Source organism: Siphateles boraxobius, unplaced genomic scaffold, assembly GCF_051911475.1.
Source record: "Siphateles boraxobius isolate OS27281-9 unplaced genomic scaffold, OSU_SipBor_1 33, whole genome shotgun sequence".
Taxonomy (NCBI): domain Eukaryota; kingdom Metazoa; phylum Chordata; class Actinopteri; order Cypriniformes; family Leuciscidae; genus Siphateles; species Siphateles boraxobius.
This window is the reverse complement of record NW_027508953.1, coordinates 7,974,536-7,998,008: the sequence shown is the minus strand read 5'-3', so window position 1 is coordinate 7,998,008 and position 23,473 is coordinate 7,974,536. Positions and strand designations below refer to the sequence as shown.

At 37.3% G+C, this 23,473-nt stretch overlaps 1 protein-coding gene across 8 annotated transcripts; it reads left to right on the top strand.

Annotated features, from left to right (window-relative positions):
- Positions 1–1,018: 1,018 nt before the first annotated feature.
- On the top strand, positions 1,019–22,615 carry tpm3 (tropomyosin 3). 8 transcript variants are annotated; one of them, XM_077195348.1, is made up of 10 exons: positions 1,019–1,295; positions 2,733–2,858; positions 11,129–11,262; positions 11,368–11,485; positions 11,826–11,896; positions 13,824–13,899; positions 15,964–16,026; positions 16,785–16,854; positions 17,098–17,176; positions 18,020–18,359. In XM_077195348.1, exons 1-10 carry the CDS (start codon positions 1,182–1,184, stop codon positions 18,021–18,023), a joined length of 855 nt encoding a protein of 284 aa, XP_077051463.1. In that variant the 5' UTR covers positions 1,019–1,181; the 3' UTR covers positions 18,024–18,359. The 8 variants fall into 8 exon arrangements, with proteins under 8 accessions (XP_077051463.1, XP_077051462.1, XP_077051464.1 ...); XM_077195347.1 differs by lacking the exon at positions 13,824–13,899 and adding an exon at positions 12,259–12,334; XM_077195349.1 differs by lacking the exons at positions 17,098–17,176; positions 18,020–18,359 and adding an exon at positions 21,281–22,615.
- The last annotated feature ends 858 nt before the right edge of the window (positions 22,616–23,473 follow it).

Sequence of the window (23,473 nt, the reverse complement as noted above, 5' to 3'; positions counted from 1 at the left end):
AGACAAATATAAATTATTCCAGTGTCATTTTTTTTAACTTCCATAAAAAAAATATTGTTTTATTTTTACATAAAAATATGAAATCTACATGCGTTGCACTTTGATGAAATACAATTTTGTTTTGTATCATTTGATCCCAACATAATTATTCCCATATTTTTGTTATTTCATATTTTTAATGTCTTTACTAATTCTAAAATGTGTAAAATCGTAATCCTTATAACTGATAAATTGTGTGTCTATAATTGTAATCAGTCACATGATTTATATAGTACAATATGTGATGTACAATAGTGGGGATGCTTAGAAAGTAAAAGTAAAAAACAAATAATATAATGATAAAATGAACAAAATAAGCCATTTGCTCTATGAATAAATACAGATCTAGAGAGATAAATCTTCTAGATGGCTGCGTGTTTGGGAATGTTGAATACCAAAACATTAGTGGAAATCTTGCCACATCAAGAGTGGTTCCCCAAAGCCTTGTTATACTTGGTCAGGCGAGTTAATGATAGAACAGTGTCTCACATTAGGAAAAAGCCTGTAAAGTGATCATTGTGGCGACTGACGAGCCATAAAGGGAACGGTGCAGCTGGGGATGCTAGTAATGTAACCTAACACACACACAAACACCTGTGCCTGTCACAAACCCAGTGGCTTTGTCTTATTATAGCTGGACCTCAGCTCTGTCCATTCTTTTTGTCTTTGTCATGTCATATCTTCCAACTGTTTCTTCCACAATGGGATGATTTAGTTACAGAAAACAATAGATGGAAATGAAAAGTAGGAATATATCAGTGAATTTATTAGTGTTGATGACATAAGTGTTAAATGGAATTGTAGAGATGATAAGGTCCTGAAATCCAACGTAACATCACTACAACGTCGCCTCATTAGTCACCAAACAGGACTCATGCCTGTATTAGGTGAGCTATAATGAGTGAGTGGGAGGGGTTTCATGGAAAAGGGGCGGGGCATGATGCCCCCAGATATAAATGCCCTCCCACCATCCCTGGCTGAGTTTGGTCTTTCCCCACTTTACTCCCTCTCTCTCTCTCTTTCTCTCTTCCTCTCTCCACGTTCCTCACTTGACCGGCTCCTGTTCCTAAACCAGTAGCCCTCATCTACTGCACCGCAACTTTCTTTTTCTCGTACCGTGAGCCCTACTCAGCGACACCAAGATGGAGGCCGTCAAGAAGAAGATGCTGATGCTCAAGCTGGATAAGGAGAACGCCCTGGACCAGGCCGAGCAGGCGGAGACCGACAGGAAAGGAGCAGAGGACAGAAGCAAACAGGTAAGGGGGAAGAGGAAAGGTCAAAGTTGTGATAACTAGGACTAAATGGTTTGAGTTTAAGAGCTTTTAATTGAGTTTGAATGATTAGAGAGATTTTTTTTTATTTAATTTTTTTATTATTTACATACAAATGTAATTCTGATTTGTTTAGCATTTTTCATCATTTCCATTTGTGTTACTAGTTTAAAGGATGTTTCTGATTCTAAAATGTGTAATCATAATTATAAAGTGTGTCCTTTGGACTCATAGTGTATAAATTACATTTAGTTAGGCTATTGCATTACAATATGTGATGTATAAGAATTTAATAAATGATAATAATAAAATAATATGAATAAAATTAGCAACGCAAACAGGTGAGGTGGAAAGGTCAAAGGTTGTGATTGCAAAAACTGATCTGAGTTTTTTTTTTTATTAGGGAGGCTGAAAATTTATTAATTTTAAGGGATAGTTTGTCCAAAAATAAAAATGTTGCCATCATTTACTCACCTTCAAGTTGTTCCAAACCTGTATGAGTTTATTTCTTCAGTTGAACATTTAAGAAGATATTTTGAAGGATGTTGGTCTCTAAAAAGTTAAATTGACTTCCATAGTATGGAAAAAAAATGCTATACCAGTCAATAATTACCATCAACTGTTTGATGACCAACATTCTTGAAAATATCTTCTTTTGTGTTTAACAGAAGAAAGAAACTCATACAGGTTTGGAACAACTTGAGGATGATGTAAATGATGACAGAATTAAATTTTTTTGGTAAACTGTTCCTTTAAGAATTGAATTAAACCCATGTTTAATCTCTAATTTGAATTTAAAGGGGTTAATGGCGCTTATGACCTGTTAAAAGAAGGCCCACTTCTCCGATTATTAAACTTTTTAATTCTGAACAAAACTGAAGGCAATTCATCTGAGCATGAGACAAAGATTAGCAAAATCCACAATCCGGGTCATTTTACAATATTTAAATGTGTTAAGAATATAATGCACCTGGCCAGTGCTAACAACTGTCTGAATATTCCTCTCGGAAAAAGAGCGTCCATTTGTGAATTTGTGATTTGTGAAGTCTGAGATCCTGATCCCAGCACTAAACAGCAGTCGCAAGGCTGTGATCTGCCACTGGAAGAATGCAGGGCGGATAAACAGAGTCTTAGCATGGAGAAGGAAGTTGTAGATAGGGCTGAGGATGTGTGAAAGGTTTGGGTTGCCAGTGAGGGTAATTGTATTGACATTAGGACAAGGAATGGCTTTGGTAAGCTGTGTATTTTAGCTTATCACCAGGAGAAGGTCAGAAAAAGACTTGACCAGCTTGAAGTGATTGAGGTACGAGTGGTTGTGCGAAGATGTATTATAATGGTTGATTTCATGTGATGTTATTTCATTCCTCCCTCCCTCCCTTTCCATGTCTTACACTCTCATATTCCTTTGTGTCTTTCTCCCAGCATGAGGATGAGCTGATTCAGATGCAAAAGAAACTGAAGGGAACTGAAGATGAGTTGGATAAATACTCAGAGGCCCTGAAGGATGCCCAGGAGAAACTGGAGATATCTGAGAAGAAGGCTGCAGATGTGAGTGACTGACGAACACAAAGCACACAAATGCCACTCTTAAAACTTCATCCCGGGATTCTTGTTGGTCCGCCCCTCCATTCCTCTCATTCTCTCCATTCACTCCTCCACAGCAGACACTATCACTACCCCCCTTTTTGGCTGTGATGTCAACCATCCAGACTCAAACTTCTGCTCTTAAATCCATTAATTCACTAGCATTTATATTGACCTAACACATAACGTGTTTCTTTAACTACACAATGTCATATGAACAACCAGTCAGTAATTACACTAATTGAAGTCCAAAAAAGAACCAGCTCTTGAGAGTCGGCCCTATCCCAAATGGCACCCTAAACCCTCTTCCTCTTGAGTCCACACTTTCATGACGTAACACCACTTTGACTGTCGGGTAGAAGTCTGCTGTGGAGCTTGCTTCAGTGTGGGCTCTGAAGAAGTGTGCATCAAGGCCGCACAGTAGGCATTCGTGAGCACCCTTATGAAAGCTAAAATGATGAATGGGACACCCCACGCACACGTGGCGGCTATTGTAAGTCCGCAAGACCTCAAGTGCAGTGTGAAGTGTGACATTTGGGACAGGGCCTCAGCTGTTCATAATTGGAACACTGGTTAAGTTGCATGTTGATGACTCACTTAAAAGAACCGGCTTTTGAGAGTCATTCGTTCAGAATCAGACTACACTGGTCTCGTTGTATATTGTTAATTCACTAACAAGAACCTGCTTAACAAAAAATCATTTGATCACAATCGGACTACAGAGGTCACACTGCATGTTGTTGATTTACTAAAAAGAATCGTTCAAGAATCAGACAAGCCCCAACTGGTCACACTGCATGTTGTTGATTCATCAACAAGAACCTGCTAATGAGAGTCATTCATTTGGCAATTGGAAACAATACAGGTGCCATCGTTTATTTTTTCAGTAGCGATGTTGTTGCGCCACTAAATATTAGCTTTGGAATCTCTGTCAGAATATTTTTTATTTGGTATTTCGACAGGCAAATGCACTTTTAAGAACCGTTATGTCATTCAGCTCTGGTATTGGATTTTTTTTTTTTTATAGAACCAGTTAATTCTGAATCGTTCTTGGTTCCATAACTCCATAACTCGCACGAGGTGACAAAAAGTGTGGGTGATACTATTCGTATACTCATGCCTGAAGGCCTCAGCGAGAAAATTACTACCTTGAGACTGCTGATTTAGCAGCAGGGCTGAAATCAGTGTTTGTGAGAAGAACACAATGAACATAAGAACATTCCAGGCATGAACCGACTTTCAGTAGAGCTATTAGTCTTACATTATTCCCGTTTTGGGGACTTTAAAGGACTTTAAAATGGACAACTATTTGCTAATGCTTTCATATGTACATCTCATATACACCTCAAGAAATAAATGAGAACATTCAGATGAGAAAAAGGCAAATTATTGTTAATCGCCATTGTGTAACCTGACTCACTCTTTGACAGCTAAACTAAGGCTGTGCCGTCACGGTCAACCCTGTTACAGCAAGTATGTCTATTATTGCCGGTCGCATGTCCTTTTGTTCTGGGCTCCGGATATAGCAGACACACCTGTTGTCATAAAGTTTGGCCTTCATAAGATGTTCCCCCTGACTGAATACCTTAGGCTTTGAAGGTTGTGTGTGTGTGTCTTTTGTGTGTAAGAGAGACTGTTCTTTTTTATCTGGAATGAAAGAATAAGAACATAGCACATGGGGGAAAAAAAAAACTTAAATCAGCCTAAAGAATAGTCAAGCTGGTCTGTTAGCTGGTCTTAAAGTCCCACTGTGGTGAAAGTCCAGCTTTTAATGCTGTTTATATGATGTTTTTATTATGCTTTAAAAATGAATATGTCTCAAAAATGCGGATTGAAATCGCTGGTGTTTCTGGCATCAAAAACTACCTTGAAACCAATCACGTCAATGAGTGGATCTCTGAGCTGGTGTGAGCGGGTGGGGGCGGGGCCAATTTGCATATTCATGAAACCGCATATACTAAATAAGGTAGGGTTGTAGATTTACATTCAAGCTATTTTAAGGTAATGAAGAATTTTTTTTCAAGGAAAAAACGTTTAAATATGTAATTTTGGTGATCAAAGATGAGTTTTAAGAGATAATATGATTGACTACAGGGGGACTTTAAAGATGATTTGGCCACTTTTCAGCTAGAAAACAGTTTTCTGACTATTCTAAATAATCTGAACACCAGTTTGGAAGGCTATGAGACCATCTCTGACTTTAGAGACAGAAGGAGAGCAGAAAAAGACCTTTACATTTGATGTCAGCCCCATAGGGTAAACACTGTAATATACAGGATTTATTGTTTTGAATCTGGCATCCCCTTATCACACAAGCAGATTGAGAACAGTAGCTCCAAACGGAGACTGAGTGTGGGTTGCCTCCATTACAGCTGTCGCTTTGAAATCTATTTTCATCTCAACCTTGAGTCAAAACTTTACCATTAAGCTATCACTTACCTTGCTACCCCACACAGTGGGGGGGGGGGGGGAAAGAGTTTAGCAGTAAACCCGGCTGGAGTTTACTGCAAGACTAGAGTTTAATTAGTCACTCATCATCATGCAGTGCGAGCTTGATAGACAGGCCGACCAGACAGTGATCCTGTTTGAATATGGGGGTGGATCCTTGAAATAGAGCTCTGAGCAAGCTGACTAATAGTGTTCGGAGCAGATATGGTGAAGAGGTTGAGGATGGGTGCAACCTTTGTACAAAACTGAGAATTGAAATAGTGCAGAACTGAAAAAATGTAGAACTGAAATAGAAGGTTGTCAGTTTCTGAGGTCTTCTGCTGCAGGTGGGTGAGTGGGTCTTACCACGTTGATGTAAGTTAGCATGTGTTTATGTGAGTGTCTTGGAGGTTAGAATGTCAAGCCATGCATCTTGTCACCTATAACCTATAATGCCAACAGGCCATTAGAAGCACAAGCTGCAATTTACCATCAGACCAGACAAACAGACACATAAATATAACCTATATTTATAAAAATGTAATAATAAAGAGTAAAAATGCTCAGCCCGGTCACTTTTAAATTTTAACTCATCAAAGAATCCTAAAAAAATTATCACATTTTCCACTAAAATATTTATTATGTTTTTCGAATATTAACTTTCATGCAGAGTTTAATATAGCTGTTTGTGAATGTAAAAGGTCTGCAAAGTGCACAGCAAATAAAGTTATTTTCTCCTAAAAGAAAGAATCGATTCTGAACTGCCGCGGAACAAAACGTCAGCAATTCCAGTCTCACTTACACTGTTAACAATGTAACAAATTTTCATATCGCCAGCCTAAGGTCTTCATTGGCTGCCTGCGAACAACATCCCACTCTCAAACGCTAGTTGTAGATGAGGCCTGGAAGAGTTTGGTTTGTGTGGTCGATATGTCTGCACTGTGAATCCACTTTGATGCACTTCAAAAGAAAGTGTTGCGCCGGAATTGATACGGAAAAACCGCCGCCATCGTTACTGTTCGTATCACTGTATATTAAACACTGAGGAAGCCTTAAAAAAGCTGAAATTCAGACGAGCTAATGAACATTTAGTTTCTGGTACGTAGTAAGCTATGGACTAATCACAACAGGCTGGGCCATCTGACCAATCAGAGCAGAGTAAGCTCTCGGAAAGGAGGGGTTTAGAGACCGAATCTTAAAACAAACCTTTTCAGACTCTTCGACAAATTAGGTGATATATATTATGAGAAAATTAGATGTTTTTTTTGTTTTTTTACCTTGGATGCATGTGAACCCATTGGAGACCTCCAAAACAAAATTATGCTATTTTAGCCTTTAAAATAGCATAATATGGGCCATTAAAGCAGCACAACTGTTTTCAAAATTGATAATAATTATAAATGTTTCTTGAGCAGCAAATCAGCATATTAGAATGATTTCTAAAGTATCATGCGAGACTGAAGACTAATAATGAAGCTGACGTGTGTGTGTGTGTGTGTGTGTGCGTGTGTGCGTGCGTGCGTGCGTGCGTGCATGTGTGTGTTTACAGCTGTGAAAAATGTTTGATTCTATGAGTAGGGCTCCGCCACAAATGATGTTGTGACAATGAAGTCTATCTAGATCATCTGGCGCCATCGTCTGGTGAGATGGTGGCAACTGATAAAAGTGCCTGTTATGTATGGAGTTTGGAACATGCTCCACACTGGTGAAGGGAGGCAGGAAGGGTGAGACAGGAAATGATGATACAACATACAGTGCTTGTCTACAGCAGAATTATTCAGGATCAGTCACATTTCTTTACCTTAAACATTGTTTTGAGGTTAGACCATTTAAGGTCCACCAATATAAAACGTCTTTGTGGTAAGAATTACAAAATCAGCGTATAAAAAACATACCCACAGGCATACTTTTAACAGTGTTAGGACATAGTTACGGATGTCAGAAAGATTGCACACTCTACACCGCAGAAAGAGAACAGACAGCATTACTTGTTCGGGTTTGCCCAGGCCTGTGGATTCAGTTTATTCACTGGATTCTTTTCTATTACCTCATGCAATCCTGTGGGTAAATTCTATAATGGAATCTCTTGAAAGTCTTAAATCCAAATCACAATGTATAATTTAACGGAAAAATACAATTAGAGATTAATTAAATATATTAATTTTACTAGGTATTCCGTGAACAATGTTATGTAAAAAAAATCATTCTTACTAGCTTAACGACTTAACTCAACACAACTATATATATATATATATATATATATAGCCTATATATATATATAGCCTATATATATATATATATATATATATATATATATATATATAGTTTTGTCATTATTCAGGATCCACTAAGAAACTGAATCAGAGTTTGTTCATGCAAGAGCACCGGCACTTACTGCAAAAAAAGCCTGGTTCTGAAGTGATAAGACCAAAATAAATCATTTTAATTGTCAAAAAGCACCTACATTTAATAATGAATAAATACTTTCAGAATTACACTGTAAAAAATTATGATTAATAAGTTATGACAACATGTTTTTACATTGCTTTAACTCACTAAAATAACTTAAGCAATTTTCAAAAAAATGTAGGCCTATAAGATTCAACTCATTTTTAAAGTCCGTTTAATTTAATTTAAGTTGAAATTAATTAAAGATTGTACTTAAAAATGTAAGGCAGCAACTTTTTTTAGAGTAATTAACTGTTTGTGTTGACATTAATTTTGATATAATATATACTAATTAAATGTAACATTTACGTTTAATTATTTTGATATAAGATGATGATCGGGAATGTTTTACATGGCCCCATAAAAAAAGGGGACCCACTAAAATCACACAGCGTCTAAAGATATGTCCAAGACTCGCCCCAACTCAATTCCTCTCTTTTGCCTCTCAAAATTTCTAACATTCTATTGATCACAATAGCCTAAAAGTTTCCCATTGATCTAAGCACATTCCTGGATTAAGGAGTGGCCTGGCTGGAATGCCAATGATTTATTTGACCAACGACGTCATATACCTGGCAGGACACGTGTAAAACAAGGGGTGGCTCTTCCGTAAGAATTACACAGGTCGTGCAAAAAACTGCTGACCGGAGATCAACCGTGAACCCGTTCCGCTGGGACTTGACTCTGCGCCGCAGCTGATTCAGGATCAGTTACGCCTTAAACCGTTGGGGACAGGGTGGGGTAATCCGGAAGTGGGCCGAAAAAAGGAAGAGTTTAGGCAACTGAACAAATTGGGTGAAGAGAAAGCAAGGGGAGGGAAAGAAAGACTTCATGACATTAAAACTCATTCATTAATTCGAATGAGAAACCGACCGACTGCTTGAACATCAAAACGCTTGCTCAAGCTAAATTCAACATTAAACGTCTTCTGGCTGGAGAAAATATCTCGTTGCTGTTATATTTTTTTTTTTACAAACACTATTTTTTGTATTTAACAAGATTTAAAAAAGCAGCGTGGTGATTAAAAAGACAAGCGCGTGAACCATCTGATCCTCGCGTTACTTCCACTGCTCAGTCTGCGTTTGACTTGTTGGCGGGGCGTTGGTGCCTTGGACTTTTTTTTCTTCCTCCTCTTCTCAGCGGCTCGGTCCACTACTACGCTGCTCGGTTGGAATTTGATTTATTCGACCACACTACACCTAAAGTAATACATTAAAATGGCCGGATCCAACAGCATCGATGCAGTTAAGAGAAAAATCAAAGTTTTACAACAGCAGGCAGATGAGGCAGAAGAAAGAGCCGAGATTTTGCAGAGACAGGTCGAAGAAGAGAAGCGTGCCAGGGAGCAGGTAAGTGTATCATTGTATCAATAACGATGCTTTTTTATCACGTTATAGTGTCGCATTTATCCGTACAATCGTTATGTTGTATCACATGCATTTGTACCGAGCTCGTGCGCTTTTACATTCAACGCCCTATAGCTACGAAGAATTATGTGTTTGAATCTCCTTAACTTATTTCGATATCTAATAAACATCGAGTATGCTCTTAGAATGGCCTGTGACAACAAAATGTTAATTCTAAACCATTAATTCCATGAAAATATGGGCCTGTTGTTAGGTGGTTATTGCAAACCCTACAAGCTAATGCGCGCCTTGACTCATCTTCATTGATGATTTTCATTTGTGCTTATAGGTTTATATAGTTCATAAGATCAATGCAAAACTTAGAGCCAGATATATTGGCTCAAATAAATACAAAAATCGTGATGACATCGCAGTTTGTGTGTGCTTAACGTTAGATGTGCTAACGTTAACCTCAGATGGGTTTTAGCTCATCCTCTTAGTCTCAAATTGTTGTTTTTTTTTGCGGGTGAGGCCTAAGGAAGTAACACAATAGTTTAGCTGAATCACTCATAGGCTACTGGTTTATTTTTTTTAAACAGAAGTAGGCTATCCATTCGTGTAAATCTTTGTTCAAATACGGCTTTTCAACGTCATTGGTGCGTTATCATTTGAGCACATTAACATCTGGGTCATCAGGTGCTCATCTCGGCACTTTGAGTTGCTCACGCATGTCACTTGGTCATTTAAGCAGCCTATTCGAACCTTTGGCAACTTCTGAGTTTTAATTAAATTAGACACTCGTCTTGGATATAATTTTTTTAGCTTGAAGTCGCTTATCGCTCAACCATGCCTTTCGTCTCTTTTGGCATTGCGTGAGATGAACTCACCCCACAGACTTTAGATTCCTCAGTCCTTATTAGGAGCGAAACTCCAGTATTTGTTAGCGGTGTCGTCATATCCGGAAGCCGTGCACGAGCGCTGTTTCTCAGCTGACGAGGCGCGGCCGCGCGGAAGTTAACCTGCTTTTGCGTTTCGGGCCCAATGAGTAAAGCTTCTCTGTCAACTTTGATGTTACTGTATACTGATTAAACTGTTAATCTTTAATATTTTTAAATAAATGTTGCTGCAGTGCCCCTCATTAAGTTACACTTCATGAATGAAAGGCATGAATGATGGTTAAAAAATTACCTCAGGAATTGACACCATACTAGTAGTTATTTCAGATATTGCTGCGAGAATGGAGCTGATAACCTTGTAATTCTTGCTTTTATCTTAAAAGCATTCTGATATCTTGACTGTTTGAATGTTTAGCTACATATTGTCTAGATATGGCTGGGTCCCCAAAGGGCCTCAGTACACTGTCTAGAGCCCATTCCCATGATATTTGTGGCGTGGCTAGGAAGTTGCTACGATCTTGTGAATAATTGCTAAGTCTCTACAGTATTTTGATCCAGAAATGTCCATTTCCTTTTTGTCTGTGGGATTTTCGGCCATGTTTTCATGCATTGGGTGAACATCTGAAAGCCAATTAGTCTGAAAAATTATAGCACTCCTCTCATCATCTGTAAGCTACATGATTTGAGGCATCATTCATGTCCGTAGCTGAAACAGTATCATAAGTTCCACGATGAAATGTTGTCTGGAAGAAGGATTTGTAAAACCTTAGTCAGATCAATATTAATAGTGCCGCCTTGCTAAAACAATTTTAGTCATTGTGTACACTCACTCTGCACATTATTATTATTGCCCTTTGCAAACATAGTGGTTCCACTCTGCTCAAGCAGAAGCTCCCAAATGATTCTACCACATGAGGGTTTTCCATTGTCTCATTGGTTCCATTTTCCAATTTGGTCTCCATGTTTGTCGGCTTGATCCTTCTAGGTTATCCAAGTGTTTCCCACCCTCCTGTTTCTTATCTCACGTCACTTCACGCTCCATGTGTGGCCCCTGAAGTTCAGTGGAATAGTGTATCTGCTCTAATCTCAAGTTGTTTTTGTCATGTTTGTCTTGTAGGCTGAGGCAGAGGTGGCCTCTCTGAACAGGCGCATCCAACTGGTTGAGGAAGAGTTGGATCGTGCTCAGGAGAGACTGGCCACAGCCCTGCAGAAGCTGGAGGAAGCTGAGAAGGCCGCAGATGAGAGCGAGAGGTATGTGCTTTAACATGCATATGCTTTCAGAGTTATGTTATTTCTACATTCATCCCACCCTAACTTGCCCTACTTTCCTTTTAATTTGCTCTCTCTGTGGAATAGAGGGATGAAGGTGATTGAGAACAGGGCTCTGAAGGATGAGGAGAAGATGGAGCTCCAGGAGATCCAGCTTAAGGAGGCCAAGCACATTGCTGAGGAGGCTGACCGCAAATACGAGGAGGTAATATAATGGTGTTATTTTAAGATTATTTGTATACTATTATAGTATTTATTAATATTTTGAATTTTTTGCTAGTAATTATAGTACTTACGCTTTTCTTAATTATATTGCCACGGTAACATTTTGTTTATTACATTTTCATCTAAAATTATTTTAATTAATTCCAGCTTTATTTCCATGAATAAACCTTCGTCTACTTTTAGGGTGGGAACTACTACTTTAAGTTTTAGCTTTATTTATTGAGATGTTGGAATTAATAGTGCATAGATGTTTTACATGTACCAATTGTTCTTGTAAAATAAAATAAATTCCATAACCAGGAAGTATTCGTGTGTTACAGGTGGCACGTAAGCTGGTGATCGTTGAGGGAGAGTTGGAGCGTACAGAGGAGAGAGCAGAGCTTGCTGAGAGGTTGATCTTGGTTTTAAAATCAAAATATACATGCTTATAATACTTGAACACATTTACAGTATTGACCACATATACTGTCAGCTTTAGCTCATATTCTTTAGTGTCCATTTAGTCCCATTAAAACTCAAATTCATTGTTCACTCAGTGTGAGAAAATGCCTAATTTTGCATGACAATAGGAATGCTCTACCATAACCATAATCCTCCTTTGTTTGTGTGAGAGAGAATGTGAGTGTGTGTGTATGAGTGATTTCATTGGCTTGAATTCACCTTAAATTCATATGTCCCCGCCCTTCTCATTTGTGTTTGGGCATGTGTGACCTTTGACCTGACATACCTTCCCCTCCCCACTCAAACTAACAGCCGTGTCAAGCAGATGGAGGAGGAGCTGAGAGCTCTTGACCAGACACTGAAGACTCTGCACGCCTCAGATGAGAAGGTATATATCCTGGTTGCTAAAGTCTGTTTACGTGTCGGACGCTATGTGTCCGTTTGTTGGAGACGTGGGTGTACAGACAATTGGAGAATGTTGCCCTCTACCTGGATCCGGAACTTGTATGCTTGAGTGAAAGTGTGCAAGTGAACTAGCAAGATAATCACCAACGAAAAAAAGCAACAACAAAAAAAGACTCCTCCTTCCAGCACTGGTCGTTTTTAATCTGTTTTACCTAGTTCATCTTTCCACCCTATCCCTTCATCTTTCCACCTTCCTTCTGCTCATCTAACCATCCACTTCCAGGTATCATTCTTTTGTAAACGCATGATTCGTTTTTACTCAAGTGGCATGATCTGCATGCTCACGTAACACGCTTCAGTCGCTTGCATTTTTGTCTCATCTATCTAAATCCGAAGCGTACGTGTTCACGTTCCACAACAAACTGCTTAGAACAGCTCATGGCAACTTTCAGTTTTAGAATGACACTAGTTTTGCTTCCTTGACACTTAAAATCTGCTCACACAAACCACACAGTAGTGTTCAGTATAATCTGAGGGTTTACTAGATCTTCATTATGTGCGATTGGCAGTATGTTATAAAAACCAAGCACTTTTGGCACAGATGACAACACAAACTACACTACATTTAAGGGGAAGGAGCATGCATAAATGAAAATTGTTGTCATGTACTCATGTTGTTTGAGACTTTTATGATTTTGTTTCTTCTGATCTGAAAACATTTTTTCCTGTTTTTCATACAATGACAGTGAAAGCGATTGTGGGCCTTCAAGCTCCAAAAATTACCATAAAAGCGGTTAATACAAATGTGTGCTATATTCTTTGAAGCTTCTGAAGCCATATGAATGAGGAACAGCATTTAAATCGTTATTTGCTTAGTCGTTAAAGGGACAGATGAAAATTCTGTCATTTACTCACCCTCAAGTTGGTCCAAACCTGTATGAGTTTAGGTTAAGAACAACTTGAGGGTGAGTAAATGATGACAGAATTTTCATTTTGAGGGAACTATCCCTTTTAATTTGTCATCCCCACACAAATATATTTACAGCATATACATTTCTGTTGAAATGTTTGGGGTGAGTCAGATAAAAAAAAAAAAAAAAAAAGTTTTTGAAAAGTCTCATTCTCCAAATATGCATTTATTTGATTTTAAAAAAAGAAAATGTATTATTGGTCATTTTTGGAGCTCCTCAATCACCTTCATTATATGGTCATGTGCAAGCAGGACTGCAAATTATAATATTTGTTTGTTTTCAGAAGAAAGTCATACATAATTAAAATGACATGAGGCAGTGTAAATGACAATTTTTATTTTTGAGTGAACTGTCCATCGAAAAAAATTATTTAAGGCCTCTCTTACTGTTCATGTGTTTAACGTCATCACTCTGCCACTTCTGTTGGCTTGTCTTCATGTCTTCCCTTTGCCCCTTTCTTTTCTTCTTCCTCCAAAATCAAAACGGCTGCTCTGTATATAGCAAATGCGCTGAGCTGGAGGAGGAGCTGAAAAATGTCACCAACAATCTTAAGAGTTTGGAGGCCCAGGCTGAGAAGGTAGGGTGTGTGTGTGTTTTATTCTGCACGATCTCTTAGTGGTTGCAGTGTTCATCCCTTTTTTTAACTCTCAAGGGAACTTTGATTCAATCCCCACAAATGTGCCTTGCGAATTGCCTTCCAGGCAATTCAATTTAAGCTTTCTAATTTCCAAACCAGTGATCTATCCGCTCGTGTGCATAATATGAGCTTCCTCATTTCCAAGTGGCCTTTTTGCCTGATCTACGGCTGTACATCACCCATAGCAAAAGGCCACATATGTCGCTCCAGATTACAGTGGTAGACCATTACATCAAGATAAAGCTGTAAATGACCACAGGGACGATTTAAAGATCCCCTCTAATTTTCCATATCCATCTTAACCTGATGAGATGCTATTTAGCATGCCTGAAGGTCTGTTGCGTAATGAAATGAAGTGTCACCATTTTGGTGCCTTATAGAATCAAGCGCAACCGGTCTCAGATGCCTCTAGACTAATTAAGCAGAAGTGACGCTGATAAATCCTGTTGCATGAGATCGACTTATGACAGAAGCGCCCGTTTGTTTGCATGTGATTTGACTGCATGCTGTGTGTTACATAAGGGATAATGTACATCTAGCCTGTTATCTCAGAATTAACCCTGATAGGGTGATCAGGCATTAGCCTGAATGGAGTTTATTCTGGGATAACATTCGGCTGGATGTACGTTCTCTGCTTATTACACAGCTTCTTGCCACATAAATAATTAGATGCAAAATATTGATCTGAGTTGATATATTTTATTAGCTATTTAAACTTCTGCGGAGAGAGCAGTTGCTAGCGTGGCAAGTTCAGACTAGATGGACATTTAAGGGATACGGTACAGTCATACCACTTATTACACAGCATTTCGCTACATAATTATGGGGATAAGAGATATTGATTTGAGATGATACTGTTTTAAAATCGTACCTGTTTATCTTATAATCCATCAGTGTACAAAACGGACAATAGTCGCAAAATAGCAGCAGCTGCATTTGTAAGAAACGAGAGTGACGCCGCGATACTGGATGACATAGTCGAATCAATATTTTATGTAGTTATTTAATTGAGTTATAATATTTTATTAGCTCACCAAAAGAAAAACTTCTTTGAAGAAAAACTGCTCCTAGCAAGTGTATAGCGCTGCTGACTTCAGTAACCTGGATGAGACTGTGTTATCGGGGAATAACATACCGCTGGATGGTGCGATTGACCAATCAGAATCAAGTATTCCACAGAGCTGTGTAATAAAGTACTATATAAAATTAGGTGGAATGCTATTATTGGAACCCTTTTATTTCCCTAATGAAATCTATTGTTTGCTGCACATTATGGTTTGCGTAAGTAATGATGGTGGTTTAACTTTCTCAAATACAGTGCAGGAAGATATATATATATAGTTGTTATTGCTAGATCAGTTATGAGGTGGTCTTGTTTTTTTTCTAATTTTGTTTTTAATGGCAGATTTCGAAGTAAATATTTAGCACTTTTATATTGTATGTTATAATCCCTAGATTCACTTGTAGTGATCTGTACAAAAATGGTATGTAAAAAATAAAATATATATATATAATATCTGCCATTTTATATTATAGATTATATAATTTATATGTAATGTTTATGTATATTGATCTTTGTCAATCTCTCTTTGAATTCTGAAGTATGTTGGTTTTTCCTTTTCTACCATACCTGGTGTTTTGTTGATGTTGCAGCTGCATTCCTGCGCACATGTCCTGATCTGTTTAAAACATTTGCAGAACACAGCGGCAAAATCAGCCATCGTGTCACAAGCCTTGCACAACAGCAGCAGGCCAGGGCTCAGCCAGCCTGCATAGAAACTTCGAGGAAAAGGGGGGGGGTCACAGCATAGACAGCTGCGCTGCCTTACGTCTTTTAAGAGCTGTTGTAGGAACGTGTCAGTGTTAAAGTGTCATAAAATTGGTTGTCTCTGTTTAAAGTGTGCCAAACCCAAAATACTTAACTCATAGGGTGTTTGTGCATGCTGAGTTGTAAGGTTCTCACAAGACCCCACCCCAACTCGTATTTCTTCTTTTTCCCTACAGTATTCCCAGAAGGAAGATAAGTATGAGGAAGAAATCAAGATCCTCACTGATAAGCTGAAGGAGGTGAGAACTTCTCATGGAAGATTTGGGTTCTTTTAGGGCTGGCATTTTGATGTAATCTTGAGGTTAAATGTATATTTAAATGTTTACCAAATTTGGCCTCATAAATGTTTTGTTCCTTGGGTCTTCTAAAGACTATCCAGAAGTTGAAACCTTCTGGAGAAAGGGCTTTCTAATAATTCTATAGTACGCTTTTAATAAAAGCATCTTTTAAATGTAAATGCAATTGCAAGGATTTTAGTTGCACATTATTTTGCTTTCTGATTTGGATCTGTAAGCATATCTTTTTAATTAAATGTAGTTCATTGTTTGTGGGAAATTTGAACATGACAGTAAACAAAGCAAAAATTACTTTTCTTAAAATTACTTAAAATTACTTTTCTAAATTACCTGCCACAAATGTTGCACCAATAGCATGTCACACCAATTACAATAATAACTTTATTCTATAGATAATCATGATTTTTGTATGTTACCTAGTAGTTTGATCATGCATAAATGTCTTTCCCTGCCAGAGTTATTTACCATTATAATATTTTTATAAAGTTTCAATAAATTAGTTTTTGTAATTTCTAGTAGATTTAAAAAAAAATCTGTATAGTTTAAGTTTTAGCTTACATTATTATAGTTCTTTAAACTAAATGGAAATATCTTAAACTAAATGGAAATATCTTAAACTAAATGGAAATGGAATATTTCAAGTAATGAAAATAGTTTTTTTAATGGTTTCAGTTAAATATAATTCCCCTGTTCTCTACTAGGCTGAGACTCGTGCTGAGTTTGCTGAAAGGTCTGTGGCCAAACTGGAGAAGACCATTGATGATTTGGAAGGTATGATTCCATCGTTCTCTTTACCACCCATTCCTTCCATCAGCTATAATATGATCTTGTTTTTTTTATGCTGTTCATACTCTTTTCTTAGCATAATCTCACTGTCCGTTTTTTTCCTCCGTTACATTCATAATCATTATTTGCTGTTTTTTCCTATTTCCTTTATCTTTCCTTCATACTCTCTCCTTCTTCCGAACTTTTCCGTCCTCTCTGCTCTGTCTTTCTCTTTTTGTGTGTGAACAGATGAGCTTTACGCTCAGAAACTCAAGTATAAGGCCATTAGTGAGGAGCTGGATCATGCTCTCAACGACATGACCTCTATGTAAATATTGGCCCTTGCATGTGTGTGAGACTGCTACTTCTGGTTTGCTTTTTGTAGGACAATTGAGTTTTGCTGCAATGGTAGATTTGAGTCTCGTGACCGAGCTGGTTACCTAACCTTGAGCTTCATAACCTCTGATCGTATACTTTTACCATACAGTATAAAGCTCAGCCGTAAGGAGTTAATCGTTGACTGGAGCTGTTATTTCACAGATTCTTTTGAACTGTTGCTTTATACGAGTTTGTGTGAATGGCATTCTAACCCATACACATTTGTCAAGTAACTAATTTGCTAACTATGAAATGATTTCATATTTACCTTCAGATAAGAGGGAAATTCTGCTCTTTTTAGTCTTACTTTTTTTAGCCTCCTTTAAACAGGCCAGATTTGCTGTGGCTTTAAGAGTTTTTATGTAAATAGTCTCTGTTTTGAACATCCTTAATAGTTAAGTCTGACTCTACAATGTTTCTGGATACTGAATAGTGCTGCTATGCAAATGTGAGTGATCATATGTTAATGTACTAATAGTTGGACTTCGTAACTCGTTTTATAGCTTACTTTCTATAGGCTAAATGGGTTTTTTGGATTGTGGAATGACGTCATGTTGTAGACTAACCCGAATAACCATATTTTCCATGATATGTCCCCTTTAAGGCTCTAATTTACATAAGGATTTTATCCTGAAATTGATATTTTGAGCTAGTTTGTTTTTGAGCTGTGGCTTTTATCGATGTAGGTTTTAACATTTGTTCTTAACTGCTTGCTTGTTAAATTTGCGACTTTCCTCATTCTGAAATGTAGAAATATTCTCACGAGGTGTTTACCATTGGTGTCTGTTTACAGATAAAGAGTTTCTGGACTGTTCAGTGGCTGACTGTGACTTCAAGAAATTCTTCCTCTTGTCTGACTCAATATTTCTTGGATATTTCTTTTCTGATCTTTTGTGTACACTTCCCTTTTCATGTATTTTTCCATGTACCTGTTTCTGTAGTCTCCGTTTCTCCATTTAAGCCCTGTTCTGTTTCTGCTTTCTCTGATTTTCTGTTCTTTAGATATTCATTATCTGCCCCAACATCTTCCTCTTATCTACAGCTGACTGTATTCAGAGATGTTTTGTTCTTTTGTCCCTGGTTTTGCTTTCTTTTGCTGTATTTCTATAAAGCTCTGCGCTCTTTTCAATGTCTGCTTGTCTCTTATTGCAATGTACTGGTGTTAGGCAACCAAAAATTTGCCTATTTTAGATTTGTGCATGAATATCTTATTTTTTGAAAGATAAAAACTTGGATAAATTTCCTTTCACTGATTGATTAGTTATGAGTTTTAGCTACGAGTTAACATTATCTCTGGTGCAAGGCTATAGACTTGGAGGTCTTAAATTAAGAAAAATTAAATTAAAATTTATGGGGTTTTTTTTACCATAAAGTTTATGTACAATTTGCCCGCCATATCTACGCTAACTGGAGGAAAGAGTTTACATGCACAATCTTAAACCATTTATGGTTATTTTCACTTTTTAAATACGGTTTCCTTGCATGAAGTTTAATACATTACAAACTGGCTCTTCTTTTGGCTAGAAACATTAATTCTTGCTACCCATTCAAATCAGTTTCGCTTTTCCAAAAAGGAAACTTCCCATTTCAAAATGGAAGCTGGTTGCCAAGATGGTTGAACATCTGTGAGCACTTTTAAAAAGTTATTTAAACCATTTAAGCAAAAGTAACACGATTTTGTTATAGAAGGATGAATAAATGTTTAAGGGAAATGTTAACTATTTGCTTCTTTTAGCTACTGCTAAAAAGGCCTTGTTGAATGTTACTTCTGAAAAACATTCATACTTGTATTTCTGAAGTTCTAATGAATGGCCTCATGCAATTGAGCAAAATGAAAAGACTTTCATTCAGCTTCAAGTTCTCTGAAAATTGGTTTCAGTGCTATGGTAAAAGCAAAGCATTGACATGCCAGTGTTGTGCAATTTTAAGTGTTATCAACAGTGTCTGCCACCATAAATTTGAGCTGTTTCATAATTAGGTTTTATTAAAGGTGCCGTATGTAATTTTTCACTGTACAGAAATGTAAAAATATGTTTTTTATGTTTTACATATGTTTGCAGAGATTTAGGAAACATGCTAATTTCAAAGACTAATTTCTCCAAAAAAAAATTCATTTGAAATGTGTTTCTTATAAGTTTTTTATTTTGGTCCATCTGGTCCCGCCCCCTGCCAATTTGCCCAATAGTATTTAAACACGGAGTTGCCAGTTGGCGGAAAAAGCAGCGTATTGCAGCCTTAGAAGCCAGCAATAGAACTGTGTCAGAGATCACAGATTCTACCCGACCCAAAAAGCCTCGGCAATAAAAACATTGCAAATATATACATTAGCGGATCAACTTGCAGTGTAAGGCTCGTCTCTTTCCATTGTTAATCGCGCTCCCTCCTGTTGCATGTTCTCAATCTGACAACCAGTGAGCATTGAGTCTCTTTCCAATATTAAGAATTTGGACTGCAGTGCCATTTCCACTGCTTGCTGTCAATATTACATACTGCACCTTTAAACCTGAAATGGTATCAAAATATAGTACTGTTTGAGGATTAGTAGTGGTTGCTTAAACTCGGCATGAAATAAGTTCACCCTATACACAAGTCACTAAATTAATGTTATTGATCTTATAGTGAACAATTAATCTGTGCATATTATATATATATATATATATATATATATATATATATATATATATATATATATATATATATTGACCTTGTAATTCTTAGTCAAAATGTCCTAACTCAGTCTTCTGGATGGTGGACTTCTCCAATCATTTAGTCCACTTAAACCCCGCCCCTTTCTTACAATCGACTGCAAGCTTTCATTCAGATCTGCCACCATCCAAATGACAATCGATGAATTGAACCCAGTCCCAACCTTACTTTTTTTCTTCTATAATATGCTTCACTGGGGTGCACTTTGCAATTTGGAAGGAAAGATCTGTCGCTACTTCAGTTTCATTACAACTGACTTCTGTATCAGAATCTAAGTACTACTAGGGCTGCCCCCGACTAAAGATTTTTTTTTAGTCGACTAGTAGTCACTTATTTAAGCCATTGGTCGACTAATCGCATGTTTGTTTTAATTGAATTACTTAAATGTATACTGAGGGGACTACTAAACAATAATGAGCCTTTAATATTATATATATTTTAGCTATAAATATAATATAGCTCGAGGGCTCGCATAAAGCTTGCTGCAAAGAACCAGCAAAAGTAATTATTATAAATGTGTGGGAAAAAATAGCATGGAGACATTTTAATTTATTAACGAACTAGTGTTTTCTGTGACAGTGTCGGCTAGACACATGAAGTTGACGATGCTGCCTCACCATCTCCTCAGTATAGAGAGAATAGAAATAGAGAGAAATGGACCTTTCATACAGATTACATAAGCGGAGAGTATTTATTTTCATATATATTATACATTTCAAGCTTTCCATAGATTTATTTCCCATGTCTGTGCGGCAAGTAGCCTATATGCTGAGTTTCGGTTCATTTTTGTGACGCGCTCCAGTTCACGGAGATCGAAACGGCAGAAAAAGCGCGTGCTGTTTGTTGACTTTATTTTACAAAGGCACAGTGTTTTTATGCTAGGGTTAGGATTAAACGCATAAAAGTAGACCGTTTGGAATGTATTCTGTATGACCAAAAATGACGGTGTATTTTAAGTAGTTTCCGCTGTTGTCAGGGAAAAATGCAAGGGATCGCGCCTGCGCCTCCATGTAATGAAGCGTGTTATACTTTAGCTTCCGCACTCCACACAAACACTTGGAAATGCGTATATTTATCTAGGTTAACATTAAATCGAGCAGCCATTGAAAGTTGCTACTTGCATGTTTCAAAAGATAAGCCATATTTGACTAACGTTTAATTAACTATTAGTGGCCAGCCCTAATTACTACACAATCTCAATCTCTGAAGAACCTATAATATAACGTCAAGAACCATACCATCCAAAATCAGACCCCTATTTAACATATGTTCAATGTTGTATTACAATTTGATTTTACAGCTCGTTTAACTTGCTTTCCTTCTGGGAATTTTTTTTTTTTCATTGCAGAGAAACTGAGAAATGCTAAGGAGGAGAATGTCAAGATCCATGCCACTTTGGACCAGACCTTGAGCGAGCTCAATAGTTTCTAAGGAAGACCTGGAGCCAAAAAAAAGCCTCATCTCATTTTTTTTCCTTTTCTCTGCACATCTGATTCTGCTGTTTTTCTGATCCCCTGTTTTCTCGTTCTACTGGAAGATGGGCTCACCAAGGCAACCAGCAAAAATGCTGTGCCTCTCAATGGTTCAAAAGTACTTTAATCTTTCTGGAGCACTTAATAGGCTTCACTGCTTATCTCTTCAGAAAATCCCAAGTGATTTCAGGAACAAACTACTATGGTATTCTTAAAGTGTCAAATGTTGTATGCTAGCCCAGGGAAGCATTTTTTTTTTTTTGGGTTTGGTCCATGATCAGAACTTTACGATTGTGGCAAGTTTTTTCACACCAGCCAAAACCCTAAATTTTTTCTTAATTTTACTGGAGGGTGATTTACTTAACATTTTTGTGCCATAAAAGCCATCTTGGCAGTCTCTTGCTTGGCTTTAGATCAGTCTACAGTCATTTTGTCCTGTTGATCCTGTGACGCAGGATGTTTTTGCTGGTCTTGTTGGTGCCTGATCCACTGCTCTCCTCTTACCACTTCACTCTTCTCATCCTGTACAAGTTTCTGCTGCCTGTCTGTCGGCGTCACAGGTTTTGGGACCAAAACCACACTGTGTGGTCTGTAACAGTATGCACAACCATGCCGTGAGGGCCATTGTTTTGGTTTTTGGGAGGGGGGAGGGGGGGTTGTTTTTTTATTTTAATAAAAGCCTTTGCTTCTATTTTGGAGGTTTTTTGAGTAATATGTATTTGTTGTTTGGGTTTAATCCCCCTGCATATTAACACAAAAGTATGGCAACCCGCTATGTGAAATGCTGCACTGTTATGGGCTTATGGTGGGCATCTTTTGAGCAAAGGAGGCCAACTCACGGTTCCCTCATTCACTCTGGTGGCCTGTTTTTTTTTTTTTTTGTTTTTTTTTTGCTTTTGCTTTAAAGAGCCATATTCTACCCAGGGTAGAAAGGTTGAGGATTTTTTTGTTTTTTTACCGTGGGTTCAAAGCAGTGGCACTGCCAAATTCTAAAGGTCCAAAAGCCGTGCAGATCTAAATATGTATTATGAACACAGTAAATGGGAGTGAAAAGTAACACTTAATAGTATAAAGATTAAAAAAGGGTGAACACAATTCTAACTGGAAAGAGCCCACAATGATGTGTAATCACTTTGTTACTGTCTGTATCTTGTGTAATGATACCTAAATTCTTTTTTTAAATAAAGACCATGATTTTTACTGTCACCAAACCACTGTGTGCCTCTGGATTCTGGAGTCTCTTCTGATTATTGCCTTTTAATTAAATTATCTGTAGTGTGGTTTCTAGAAAAAAAAGATTGAATGCTCACAAACAGTCACTGATATTTATTTAGAGATGGACCTCAGTTTGTCAGGGGAAAAAAATCTAGTTTGACATCTTAATTTTCAGTTATGATAAACATATAGCTAGGATTTTGAAAAATGTAAAAAACATTCTGATAAATATTTAACATGACATACTTAAGACCCCACTACGTGGATTGAATAGTTTTAAATAGTCAAACTGTGTGTGTGTGTATCATTAAAATACAGTACTGGTCAAATTTTTGCGTCAGTAAGACACATTTTGTTTTTAAATCTATTTCAAATAAAGTATTTTGATCATTCTAATCAAAAGAATCCATTTATGTTATCCACAAATAAACTTTTAAACACAAGAATCGTTTCTTAAATCTGCATATAGGAATGCAATCTGAAGGCGCATATGACACTAAGACTGAAGTAATGCTGAAAATTCAGCTTTGCATCACAGGAATAAATTACATTTTAAAATGTGTATGAAAATAGAAACTTTTGTGCGGTATGGCCTGGTTTCACAGACAGGGCTTAGATTAATTAGGGCTGATTAATAAATTCAATTAGGGCATTTAAGTGACTTTTATAAACATGTCTTAGTAAAAAAAAAAAAAAACATTTCTGGTGTGCATCTTGAGATGCAACAATGGCACTGACATATTTTAAGATATTCCTGAGCAAGTTGCTTTCCGTTAAAACGGTTCAAACATGCATTTTAGTCTGGGACTAGGCTTAAGCCTTGTCTGTGAAACCAGAGGTTAGTGTATACATTT

Excerpts from the sequence above, each read along its gene's own strand:
- tpm3 (XM_077195349.1), top strand. The coding sequence starts at position 1,182 with ATGGAGGCCGTCAAGAAGAAGATGCTGATGCTCAAGCTGGATAAGGAG. Across the intron at positions 11,486-11,825 it reads CTGACCGCAAATACGAGGAG|GTGGCACGTAAGCTGGTGAT; the intron begins GTAATATAATGG and ends CGTGTGTTACAG. Across the intron at positions 16,027-16,784 it reads TCACTGATAAGCTGAAGGAG|GCTGAGACTCGTGCTGAGTT; the intron begins GTGAGAACTTCT and ends GTTCTCTACTAG.